This window comes from Pholcus phalangioides, unplaced genomic scaffold (assembly GCF_987345545.1).
Source record: "Pholcus phalangioides strain wild (caught in Gottingen) unplaced genomic scaffold, Ppha-v1.0 ptg000001l_1, whole genome shotgun sequence".
Taxonomy (NCBI): Eukaryota; Metazoa; Arthropoda; class Arachnida; order Araneae; family Pholcidae; genus Pholcus; species Pholcus phalangioides.
Window position 1 is genome coordinate 11,250,034 of NW_028301594.1, and position 13,977 is coordinate 11,264,010.

At 38.0% G+C, this 13,977-nt stretch overlaps 1 protein-coding gene across 2 annotated transcripts in view; it reads left to right on the forward strand.

The window, feature by feature from the left end:
- Positions 1–13,977, forward strand: part of Phlpp (PH domain leucine-rich repeat protein phosphatase) — a 50,584-nt gene that overhangs the window by 17,334 nt on the left and 19,273 nt on the right. For both annotated transcript variants that reach the window (XM_089253463.1, XM_089253396.1), the window contains exons 2-3: positions 4,736–5,224; positions 9,770–10,049. In XM_089253463.1, the coding sequence (XP_089109589.1) occupies positions 4,833–5,224; positions 9,770–10,049 (672 nt within the window). In that variant the 5' untranslated portion in view covers positions 4,736–4,832. The remainder of the gene's footprint in view (positions 1–4,735; positions 5,225–9,769; positions 10,050–13,977) is intronic.

Sequence of the window (13,977 nt, forward strand, 5' to 3'; positions counted from 1 at the left end):
TGATTCTGTAATTATTTCTTTTAATGATTCTGTAATTATTTCTTTTAATGATTCTGTAATTATTTCTTTTAATGATTCTGTAATCATTTCCTTTAATGATTCTGTAATTATTTCTTTCAATGATTCTGTAATTATTTAAGAATTATTTTGGAAATAATTCTAGAACTGCTTCAAGGTGTTTTTCAGCAATTTTTAAATTCTGTTTGGATCACAGGGCCGTAACTAGGATTTTTGCCGCCCGGGAGATACATGACTCAGCCGCCCGAGGCAAACATTATTTTGCCGCCCCCACAGCTTTAAAATTTGATAATTTTCTAATGGTATTCTTTGTTCCCACCTAAAACTGCCGCCCCCTAAATATTTCCGCCCCCCGGGGCAGTTGCCCCCCCCCCCGCCCCCCAGTTACGACCCTGGATTGGATGCGAATTTTCACTCCCGAAATATATGAAATCAATATTGCCAAAAAATGTTTGGGCTCCGGTCACCTGAAAGTACAACAAGGGGTCTTGTACCTTGAAACATGTAATGTTGTACTTTGAAACAGGGTAAAATTACAAAGACAAAATAATACAAATATTACTGTAAAAATAATGTAATGAGTATTTTTTCAATATAAATAATGTATATATAAATCAAAAATATCAAAATAATGACGCAAATGTGATTATTAATGCACAAAAGCAACAATGATGGATTTAGGAACGTGTATTTATGTAGACGGAATGCATAATTATTCTATATTATGCTTGTTGAAAGTAAAATTTAATTAATTTATTTATTTAATGTTTTTAAATATTTAGTTCTGTCAATTCCTTTGATGCTAGTGATTTCATCAGAGATACAACATCTGTGAACAATAAAATATTTTCTCGCCCTCCTCTTCCTCCTAAGGACATTCACTTGGTAAAAGTTTTTGTTCAAAGCGTCCTACTTTGATTATTTTTATTTTTGTAAAATTTGTTTTTTCCCCAACAAATTCGACTAGGAAATGACCAAAGGGGAGTGGGAAGAGAAGAAATGGGGGTAGCTGAAATTTTGGAAGCCGAGAAGTATACAACTACAATTTTAAATATAAATTGTATTTAAACGCAAATGAATAAGTATTAAAAATTAGTGTAAGGTGAGTATTTTTTAAGGCAAACTAGAAAATTTTCAATTTTGATGCTATTCCAAGGTACACGATCTTTTTTTGTTTCAAGGTAGATGATGTTCTACCGTTAGCGAAAACATTAACAACTTTATTCACAGTGCTTGGTGGTATGATTGAGCACTTCGTATGGTGCATCGGGTGATTGCATACATTTCAGTTACTGCAATATAGTTCACTAAACTTGCAATGTTGAGGAGAAACACGGCAAAAACAAGCGCACAATTTTGTTACTAAAACGTGCTTGCTTACAAAATCTCTGTCAAGGTCACAGAAAAAGAGCTGAAACAACACTTAGTTGTGAGGTTATGTGTATTTCTAATCTCTTACTCTCCAAAAACATCAGCTAAAATGCAATACTATTAAATATTAAAACTAGTTCAAGTGTTTCAAGGTTTATTATGGACGAGGTACAACAGTTTCCCCTACTATTTTCTTAAAATAATCGGTGGCAAAAAGCTCGAAGAGCCACATATGAAAAAATAATTTCATAACTTATAGAAATTCATATTTGATAGAAAAATAATTTCAGAATTGATGAGAAAAAATTGGTATTTAATGAAAAATAGATAGATAATCTCATTTTGATATATTTTGATTTGGAAATATAAAAAACATTTTGAGATATTTGAAATATAGGGGCCACATGAATCACAGGATTTAATCATCTTAAAATAGTTCAACTTACTGAAACTTTACTTTACTAAATGAATAAACTTAGCTTTTAATGAACGATGAGATTCGTCTTATTCTGGTATTCAATCTTGAATTCGTATTTGAAAATTGCTATCTATTTTAAAATTCTTCTATTTTCGTATCTAATAGGACTTCCAGAGGATTTCAGATGCATTAAATCAAGAAAATACGATAAGGTTGATTTATGTCATTCCTAACAGCATGCACAAATACATACTCTATCTATAAAGATAAAATCTTGAAAAGATACGTATCTCCAGTCCTTGAGTATCGTTATATATAGGCATTTCTCTGTATATCCCTTTCCAAACCAGATGGATTCGAAAGCAGACCCTCTTACAAACAAAGAGAGATTGGTACGCTGGCCAATCGGCTGTCAGGCATTTTGCTCATATTGACATTCGCCGAGTATGGCATAGATGCATGTCCAATACAATTTATTTTTTGTTTTGAGAATGTTTTTGTCGAATATAATTTCATGCTCCTGAACGGATGCTTGAAAAACGAAGTAGGAAGAAGCTAAAAATATCGTGTTTTTGAATCGATATGTAGTATAAGTAAGTTCATACCTGGATGAACCTTGCCAAAGTGTTCTCTCCGTATATATCAGTTTTCACGTGCCATACTAAGACCACCAAGTGAAATCTAAAACTGTCGTTAGAGCATTGAAAAAAGACAGGGTGGTGGGGGATTATTTTTCTGCATTTTTTTTTTATTTTACTTATCACAGGCACCTTACAAGATTTTTTTCCCTCACCAATCAATGAAAAGAAATCGATTTTCTTTCTTTTATTGTTATTATTATTATTTTTTTTGGTTTGAAGTAACCTTGGTGACCTCGATGAAACGTGCTCTGGCCTATTTGGATGTAGCCTATCGGATATCGATTGAGATGGGCTACGCTATCGCTTACAATAACTCGAATGCTCTTCGAAAATCTTAACGGACATCGAGAACCGTTTTGCTCATTTTTGTTTCCTTAAATTGTTCCGCCTACTATTGGGAAGGAAATTAATCAAAAATGCTGTTCAGACATTTTTTCTAATTAAATTTCATTTACCTCAAAGACAAAAAAACGGATAGCGCTGTCTGTATATGTTCCTTGAATCACGTGTTTTTATCCCAAATATCTTTCGTGGTATTTCTCTCTCTCGAAAATCTATCAGAAGTGACTTTTTTCTTCTTCTAAACCGAGAACAACCCCAGTCTATCGCCATTGTGGGCAATTCACAACCGTTTTACCTCCTTTCAGGGGTAAGTGAGTTGTATCGGAAGTGTGTGTGTGTGTGCACCTAAAAACCTATTTGAAAAGTGAGCTGAAAGCCGTGATTCGTGGAGTGCTGCACCCATAAAGATAGAATAGTATTTAGGTCCGCAAAGAAAAAGAATTTCTGTATATAAGTGGCCGCAACGTACTTTAAAAAGCAAAGTTTGTTGTCTCTCGCTGGAAATCACTCTGGTTCTCTTGCAATCCAAGCAAGTGCACTAACTTGTATAGGTATATTGCAAGGTTTCTAGAATATATATTGCTTGGATTGTAAGAATATATAGACGACTTTCCTTATAGCATGCACAGTAGCATGATGCACCGAGTAGAGACAAAGTAGCCTTCCGTAAGTCAGCGATGGCGTCCCCCCCCCCCCCCCCAGATGGGGGAGAGAGATGTTATTTTCTCTGCCTACAATAAATCAAGGAAAGTGAGTATAATAAAACCCCTCTTAACAGACAATCCTCATATGCGGTCACCCCTCTTTTACGACCAAATAATAATTTTCCCTCTTGTATAATAAAAGTATGCATTTCAAACCCCTGGTTAACGGCCACCATTCATTTACGGACGAATTTTTTTTGTTCCACCAGTGTCCGCAAAAGAGTGGTTTTACTGTATTTGGATATTAATACTGAGATGAACTTGTCATGTTCGTGAAGGTGATTATCGCTGTGTTAAGGAAGACTATTATGTCTCTACTCAGTGCATCACGTTATTATGCTTAATATAGAAAAGAAATGGTTGTGCATCTGTGGTATGTGGGTCAAAACTGCTCGCTAGGATTGCAAGAGGATCAGGGTTTGATTCCTGGCGGAGACAACAAACTTTCCTTTCTTCTTGGCATTAACGTCCAGGAAAGCCTCTTTTTTTTAATGTGTTGTGGACTGTGGAAGTATCATCTCCCAATACATATCGTGTTGGACTGATTTAACAACCAATATTCTTTGGTTAAAAATTTTATTATTTCCAATTATTTCCAAGTTTTTGTTAATTTTTTAATGTTTTACAGCTTATGTTACAGTTTCTACATCTACAACACATTCCAGGTTTTACATAGACATATGATACTTAAATATAATAATAGTATAAATTTATGTTGTTCACACGGTTCCAGTTTCACTGAAAGAAAAATTCTGTCCCCGATGCAGAAAACTGCAGAAAATCTTTTTCCGTGATATGTATTGGTTACACGTGATTCGAAGCTGTTGGGGGTGGGTAAAGAAGATGGATGTAGTAATTATTTCCCCCCCCCCATGTTGCATACACACAATTGATAATCATGAAAGTTCCGGAACCCCCACCTTGAATGTGTGTGGATACGTGAGATAATGGGAACGATGTGAAAGGTACCAGCAGCATCTAGCAGGTGGTTTCTTCATACTTATTATTCGCCTAGAATCTTTTAACTACGTCGTCCTCATTCACGTTTGATGTAACATGAGTGAGCTTGCTCAGAATATCGTTAGAAGTAATTTAAACGCGGGCTTGCGTATATTAATCAATTCATTATTTCTATAGAGTTTTTAATGATTTTCTTTAGTGCTTATTGTTTTAGTGTTTAACTTTTTTATGTCTGGCTATATAATGTAAGTTGAAAGAAAATGTTTAATATATTTGTATAGCATATCTATGTTTTGAAGAAAGCTGTGAAAATGAGACTCGAAGACACACAGCCGAATAAAACAGGATAAGGATTACTGGTGAATATCAAGGCAAAGGATGACCATCTTGAACGAGACACAGAATGTCCCCAGACTTATCGGGGAAGGGTCCCACGAAAGAAGCCTCACTTCACCCTCGTCCAACCATGACAACCGGGCCGAACAGATCAAGTTCTGCGGCAGGGACATGACGCACATTCCGGAACACATCTGGAGATGCGATTCACTCCGAGTTCTCGATTTCAGTAACAACTGCCTCGGCCGCGTTATTCCCGCAGACAGCGAGGAGCTTAAGCGCTGTTTCGGCGAGTTGAAACGCTTGAAGGGTCTCAATTTGTCCTGCAACGAGCTTAAGAGTTGGCCAAGCTTCCTGGATGGCCTGGTTGAACTCGAAGTGTTGAGCCTCAGTGGAAATGAACTGGAAGATGTTCCCGAAAACATCCCAAGCAAGTAAGTACTTGAATAAAAACAAAGTTATCTAACTAAATTGGTTTGGGTGGCATTTTCTTTATTGTTAATCTGTTTTTGTCTGCACCATTACATAGCTGGACACAGGCCATTGAGTTCACATTATAAAGAGGTGAGTAGGGAGAAGCAAAAGTGTTACCACGATATCCTTCAACTTCCTAGTTTATGCTCAATGAATTTTTCTTTATATAATCCTTTTTTTTTTCTTCTCTTTCCCCCTAGTTAATCTTCAGCTTTCATCCAAGTTCCATCACTATTCTTAAATAGTCAGTGAGCCAAATTTTATCCTTTTTTTTGTTGCCAAAAAATTTCAAGATACCATTTTCATCGCTACGGTAGTGATCCAATGATTTGGAAATGCAAGATGCCTGAGTACAAAGCTTTTACAAATGAGTGGAGTGATTTTATGAATTTATTATTCGGTATATGATCGAAGAATTTTAAAACTACATAGGAAAATTCACAACACCCTTCAGGGGGGGATTCTGCAAACATCTCAACTCTGTAATCAAGTTCCTTCCACACGTGATTTGGCATATCCTTTTCATCCCTTAATGAAAAGCATTGATGATGAGATGAAAATGAGAGTCACAGTTCTGGTAAATCAGGGTAAAGGAGACTTTAAAAACACGAGTTCTTCCACATTAAATCAGAGATCACAGTGAAGTGATATTCAGAGAAGAATGGAGAAATACTATCATCGTAGCGATCATCATTCCCAACAAGACCGACCTATCACTTGCAAATTGGCGTTTAACCCTTTAATTTATAAGCATTGAAATATCCAGCAGAAAAATTTTTTTGAGGGGGTTATATATTAGCAAATTAGGTACCCTTAATGCTATTACACGACAAAAAAAAAATTATTGTCAATAGACAATTTTTTCTCAGTCCTATATGTATATTAAGGAAACATAATTTCCGAATGTTAGGTATTTCGAGGTGAACTTGGAAAGAAAAGTCATCTGGTCTCCGCCGGGACTCGAACCTAGGCCCTCTTGCAAACCGAGCAAGCATGCTACTATCTACACCACTAAAGACACGACCCTGCCTTTTTTTTTTTCACGCACTGTATCGCGAGGCGCTGAAGTAGAGGCACTAGTGCCCTCTCTTAACTCAAATGGCTCTTAGGTGGGACGGTAGAGAGAAAAATAGGCAGCTCTCTTGGCCGGTTTGCAAGAGGGCCTGAGGTCGAGTCCTTACGGAGACCAGATGACTTTTCCCTTCCGTACTCACCTCGGCATAATATTCAGAAAATATCTGTTTCCATTTATTGCCAATATTTAAAAAAAAGTATGGGATGTTGTGCGCTTCAGCGTACACACGGTATTTAGGTGATTTACAAAGATTTGAATAGCATAAAAATGTCATTCATTGTTTGCCAACTTACTATCATTGTTGAACGATGCTCAGCAAAAAAAATGTTTCCTTTACACATAATTCCCTCCGTAATGCAAGGGTCAAAAATCGTTCTTGCTGGGCTTGTCAAGAAATTGGAGACACGTGTATCTTTGAGCCATTCTGCTGGTAATTATAGAAACTGCATAAACAGCTCACAATTAAAAATCGAATGTTTAAGGAGTTGCTTTGAAACAATCATCAATACCGAAACGAGCTCAAAATATACCATGCTTTTACTCGAAAAATACAGTGTAAGAAAATCGCGTTGCTTTTGAGAGCAACATTGCCAAATAAAGGGTAAACGAATTTCCATACATTGCGTTATGAAAATGTGATGAGTACTTTCCCAGTAGATCAGTGGGTATATAACCTTTTCTGTCTGCAGGCCAGAAACTAATTTATGAAGGGTGGAGACACGACCCGTATTTTACGGGGCATTCTCCTGATTTTGGCAGTTCCTAAATTTTTATGACAATGTCCTGCTTCTTCATACTCTCTATGAAAATTTCTTGAATTTTCTTCTTTTCTGAAATCAGGGCTAAAAATTACTTTCATAACGTGTAAGTTTTATTATGATGATCGTGACTATAATTATTTCAGGCCGCAGAATTTTTTACGAGCTCCCTATGTAGTAAATCTATAGCATAGTAAATACAAGGTTAATCCTAGGCCCCTTGGGTCAGTCCCTTGGTCAGTCTTCTTATGTTGAGATTGGAGAGCTATGGCTACCTTACAACGACAGGGAAGTATAAATTTCACTTCAGATTTTAAATTTGTTTTTGATAATTTCAGGAAAGCCAAACATTATCTTTCAAACTTTTCTTGATTTTTCTAATACAGCGGAATCTCATTTTAACGAATACCGTTATAACGAAAATCTCGTTTTAACGATCAATCTTCTAATTCCCCCCCCCCCCATATAAGTTTACATAGGAACAATGCAGAAACCTGGAATTCCTTTATAACGAAATTTCGTTATAACGAAGTAATTTCTCTAGTCTCTTGGAGCCCGTGACAACAGTCAAGTCACCCGCTACCACTGATATGACGTGCACTAAATTTTATGTAAGTGTCGTCTCAAACAGGGAATTTAAATCTGATATTGTATAAGGAAAGTACTAGTATGCGTTTTTTACTTCTATATGGAAATGATACTTGTTTCTCTTGGGGGAAAAATGCATTGTAAGAGTGCTTAGTGACCTAAAAAAAAATGGCGTTGTCGTAATATTGAATAATCATTTTTGTTTGTTTGTGTTAGAAAAACACACGCACACATACAATTGGATGTGAAGTCGTTAGTCGTAATCTTGCCCATAATCAAGAAAAGAAAAGAAAATGGCTGGTCCTTGGTGAATCGCCATTGTTTCTGATGTGAAGTCCGTTGACTTCCAAGAAAGTCATGAATTTATATGGATGTATACTTTTCTCACGTCTTTGTATAGAAATAGAAAGTTTTTATTTTTTGCGAGCAATTTTCTCTGGACTAGGCTTTTGTTTCGCGGAAACAATAGTAGAGATACAATATACGTATGTAAAATAAAAATAAAAAATGAAATGAGATTCACTCCTCAATGTATTATTCAGCACTAGTCATTATTATTCATTGCATCTCGCACCTTCTTTTTTCTTCCGGTCGTTTTCGTTGGTGTCTTACGAGATTTATTCCGATGTAAATACGTAACACATACTGTGTGATAAATATCTACGTTATGCTGCTGTTGAAAAGTGCCTGAGTGAACAGAGGTTAGAGGTTTTTATATTGACACACGGGAAAGTCCGATATCGGTTTAGAAACGGCAGGTAGGGAAGCGTAATTTATTTGTTTGCTGGCACTTTCTGGCCTGGATACTAGCGAAACCGTAGCATCATCCAAACTGCACGAGTCGGTGAATTACTGTAATTAAACACGCACTGACCGCACAGTCATCCAATGCTAGACATTTTTTCTGGCTCTTTTATGTCTGTAATTACGAGAATGTTTTTTCCCCCTCTCTCCACGAAAGGTGACTGAAACGGACGGCGATCTTTCGATTCCTGCTTTAAATTAGATTTTAAATTAGGTGTTTATGGTTCGATACTTCCCATTGCTATTTTTCGCACCGAAACCTTCTGAAAGTTTTAGTTTCTTAGACTAGATTTCGAGAGGGGGGAGGTAATGAATTAAAATTTTTTTAAATCGGATGTAACATCAGAAACACGCGCGCACACATTTCTCTGATACCGTAAACTGAGGTGACTTGAGTGCAGATTTTGGGTATTTTTTGTATTATCCCCTTATAAATTGACATATTTTACAAAAAGTTGATTAGGCCGGAAATATGCTAACAGCACCCATTTACATCTGTATTTGTAGAAAAAAATTTTTAGTACGTTTTTCATGGGAGTTAACTATAGAGTGTTAAAATATATTCCTCCTATGAAATATTCATCCTAGGAACTTGGAGTGATAATTTGAACTTTAGTTTTTTCTCACGTATTTCCGAGAATGCAAACATGCAGTTTTTAAGCTTGGCGAGCAAAACTGTACCCTTTTTTGGCAGAAAAAAAAAGGTTTATTTTAGTGATGTTTTGTCACTGCCCCTGAAGTGTACAGAATCACCCCGTGGACAGAAATTAAAAATTTGAATCGACGACGAAATTTTAATGGTCATTGGGCTGTAAGGCCGGATTACACCATAAAAGTTCGATAAAAGATATTTTAGAGAAAAAAAAACATTAAGCCTATATGGTTTGCATTTGCTCGAATATGACCAATATGCATATTGGGTGCATTTTCCCCGTTTTATAAAAGAACACTTTCATAAAATTTTGGAGCGTATTACCGGCCTAAGGCCGGGATTACATTCGCTCGACCGACATGCTTTTTGGTTAAATTTTGTAAGTGTAATTCCGGCCTAAGAGATGCACTAAACACTTGTGAGTATTCTAATTACATGGTATGAAAGGACTACTCGTGTAAATAACCAATCTTGTTATGTGGCACCGTTTTCTCTGTAGCTCCATAAGAGACCAAAAGTACGAGAGATTGAATCTGAAGTGATTATGAAATTATTAAATTAAATTTGAGTATATCCGAAGAAAATATCGTTTATCATTTTATATTTTGTTCCGTGCTCTCTCCTGAAGGCTAAGGCGATTTCACGCTGATTTCAATCACATCAGAGTCCTACCAGCAATGCGATGGAGTTCAATGGCAGCATCTCTCACCACACTTACCATGTCCAACAACCATCTCGAAGAAATTCCATCTTCGTTGTGGATGATACCGTCCCTGAAAAGACTAGACGTCAGGAAAAACAAGATAACGACTGCGAAATTTCCGTCGGGGAATGTGATGAGTGAATTGGAGTATCTCAATTTGGCTCACAATTGCCTCAAAGGACGCTTGGAACTTTCACGTTTGAATGTAAGTATGATTGGGATCTTTATTTTTCTGTTATGGTAGTGGTGCATATGTGTGATTCAATATTCATTCGTAGAGGGGCTACTGAATCCGTAAAATACGGTACTGCGAAAACGTGTTGAGATGTCTTCAGGTGGCACGTGAGTATTTGTTTCTGAAATCGGTCTTCAAAAATCAGTAGTGTATGTATGATGACCCCTAAGGCGCATATGGAGTAGAGCGGGCTTGTCATCCATTTTTGAGCTAATAGCAGGTTTGCCACTCCAAGTGATGTCTCGGAAACATTGAAAAAAAAATCAGGATGTGTAACACTGGCTGTAGCGATAATAATGACGTCACACTTTTGCTCAACAACGGTGCATAGGCCAGCCTGGAATTTCAAGGAGCTTTTTGATGACCGATCGCGATTGCATGGCGTCGTTGTGAGCTGCGTAAACCAGATTCATCACACACACCAACTCCGGCCATATCGCAATTTACTGCCGGTAACGAGTTGGGTTGGAAACGAAGTCGCCGTCTATCGGTGATCACCTCAAGCTCGTTATAGAAAATATCTTTTTATCTACATTCTTCCCCCCGGCTCTAACCTGGAACCTGTGGCAACTTTCACGGTGGCTCGGATGGTGCTGCGTAAAGCAGATTTTCTCAACTGCTGTACCACTACTGAACCACACATGCACCTCGTCCCTATTCCTCTGCGTAATTTCTAACGAATTGGTACATGTTGGGATGTGTGTGTATGTGCAGTGAACCTGACGTGAAGTTTGTTTCTGTGTAATGCTTGTTGCATGTAGTGCCATCTGCCATCAATTTTTCTAACTATGAGTGAAGTGTAATGATTGAATAATTGTATCGTTGTAGGCCGGTTGACTGCTGTACCGCGTCATTATCTCCTATATTGTACTAATATAGCTGTGAAGAATTTAGGAAGTAGTGGCAACACACCATCTATAATAGAAGGGCTCCGCGCGAAGCTCGTGATGTCACTAAAGAAGGTCATCTCACTTATAGCCATTGGATATAGTAGGCCGACTCATGCGCCATCTTTACCCCTTTTTTGTAGTATATCCAATGGCTATAGGTGAGACGACCTTCTTCGGTGACGCCACGATCTTCGTGTGGAGGCCTTCTGCTCCCGTTTGAAAAAGTCTCTCCGCAGAGAGCAGGCAGACCTACAACACGATACTGACGACATAACATGAAAATTAAAGCATTTCCATCTTTACTTCAGAAAATGGAATACAGATGGCAGCATGAACACGAAACAAGCGCAGCTCGACAACATAAATACGTTAGGGCCACACATACACCCAGAACACACATTCCGACATGTGTCGATTCGTTAGAGATTCCGTAGAGGAATGTGTACGAGGTGCATGGACAGTTAAGTAGTAGTAGTCACAAATAGAAATCAACCAGGTCGCCGGTTTCCAACGGTTCAGAATCACTGGCGTAAAGCGTCAGTGTACGCTTGAGTAAATGTAATGCAATTTGGTTAACGCTTTAATGTAGAGAGAGACGACGTCACTACTCATGAAAAGTGTAGAAGAACTGGACATAATGTGAAGATGATGATGGGAATGACGCGCAAGGAGACAATGTCACTCTGCACTGCTACTACTTATAACTGTGCATGCAGCTCGTGCACATTCCTCTGCGGAATTTCTAACGAATCGGTACTCGATGGAATGAGTGTTCTGAGTGTAAATGAAAAAAATATGTGGCGCCTGGACTTCTGAAGGGCCCCCGAAAAACACAAACTTCACACGTTTTCTAATTTAGGGGGGGGGGCATCATTTTCTTTTGCGCCCGGGGCTCCGACCGACTTTAATACGCCACTGCCTACAGACCAAGTGAGAGACCAAAAGAGTGATCAATGCAAGTATGGGAGTGACCAAAAAGAGTGACTTGAACAGTGACCAAAGTAGCGACACAGCCGTATTTACAGGAGTGAGACAAAGCGCGTTAGAGCACAGGGTGGCGAATTTGAGGAATGAGTGGCCAAATAAATTAGACTAGAATCGGAGAAAGGGTGGCAAAATTGGTGCAGCCGAAGGAAACAAAGCCGTAAATCCGCCCTCTGGTTATACCAGTGATTCTCAACGTGGGCGATGGAAAGTTCCAGGGGAGGGGCGATAGAAGCTACGGGTATAACATAGGATCCTATGAGTTAGATTGCGTTGGGGGGGGGGGGCGATTGGGAGAAAAAAAATTTCTGAAGAAGGGAGCGATGGGACATAAAAAGGTTGGAAAACTATGGGTGATACCGGGGCCTTCGTGATTTTTCCCTTCTTACCGAAAGGAAATAGGTAAGAAGGGAAAAATCACGAATTCCCCGGTTATAACCAATACCTTCTAGAGCAGACCTTCTTTAGAAGGTATTGTTATAACCCACCACGGGTCATCTACAAATTTTCTAATGGGCTAGTAAATCCCATGAAATACAGGGAAAAGCCTTCAGTATAGAAATCACGTCATCAAAGGCACTACCGGAAAATCAATACCCAAGTTTCTATGAATTTCATCTTTCCGAGAAAAAGAAAATAACTACTAATATAATCAATGCAAATTCACACATGAATATTAGAGTTATTAAAAAAATCACCTACGCATGAAATTACTTGGTTACGGAGATGAAACGAATACCCCACACACACACACACACTCTCTCTGATTTCGACCGACTCTTTATATTGTAATTACATGGTCGAGTGAGTTCCCCCCCCCCCCTGCATTACTACATCTACTACAAGTATAATAGTCCATAATACAAATATAGAGATGCATAGAGAGACTTTTAATGGACACCGTATTCATCCACCTGTGAAACTGTGACATGTTGAGCGATTTCGGAGAAAAACCACCTGTAGTATCAAGCACGTTTCTCTCGAATATATTGTGCTAAGAATAGCTAAACCTCGATAAAACGATACTCTATGGACTAAGAAAAAATATTGGTTTTACACGAGTGAGGATTTACTAGAGATTTTTTATTTGTTTACTAGGATTTAGAGGGATTCTATTCTTATATCGAGTACCGTTGTAGCGAGGTTTCACTGTATTTCTTACATAAAAGTGCGAAAGAATTCGGCAAAATGTAGGATTCCTGAAAAAATCTGCTTGATCATTTTCCTGACGCCTGACCAAAACTCAAAAATTATCCCCGACTTCCCCTTACTCAAAATTTTTTCCCTCACTTTCCCTGACAATACTCAAAAATTTCCCTGATTTTCCCTGAACAACTCAAAAATTTCCCTGGCAAAAACTCCAGAATAAAAATATATAGTGAATATCCTGATTTATACAATCTTAACCTTCCAGATGTTTTCAGTTTTTTTCCCCTTCACAAAACTTTTCCTTGATTATTTTACATTTTCCCTAACTCTCTCCCACCGATTTTCATCTCCCTGATTTTTCAGCTTATTGGGAATCCTGCAATGTGCAAGATGAATTTTGGTAGAAAAATTTAGAATATTCTCTAAGCGGAATTACCGTCCCCTCGCAATACGGGCGAGTGCGCTAACCACTATACTACAGAAGCACATTGATCCTTCCTTGGAGTGTATACTATATGTGCTGAACGGGACCTTGCAATTTCCAGTCTGACCTGACTCAGCTAACAGCTCATGATGACACTACTTCTTCTTAACCATACATGCACCTCGTACACATTCCACTGTGGAATTTTTCAATGAATCGGTACATGCAGGAAAGTGCTGTATGAGTGTATGCATTTGCGTGGCCCTTACGTATTTTTGTTGTTGGAGTTGTATTTGTTTCGAGTTCTTGATGGTGCTGCCGTCTCTGTCCCATATTTTGAAATAAAGAAGATAAATGCTCAAATTTTTTTCGTTACGTAAGTATCATGTTGAAAGTCTGTCATGTTCAAGGAAACATGGAATTCAAATGGGATGCCGGCTCGCGTTCGCGT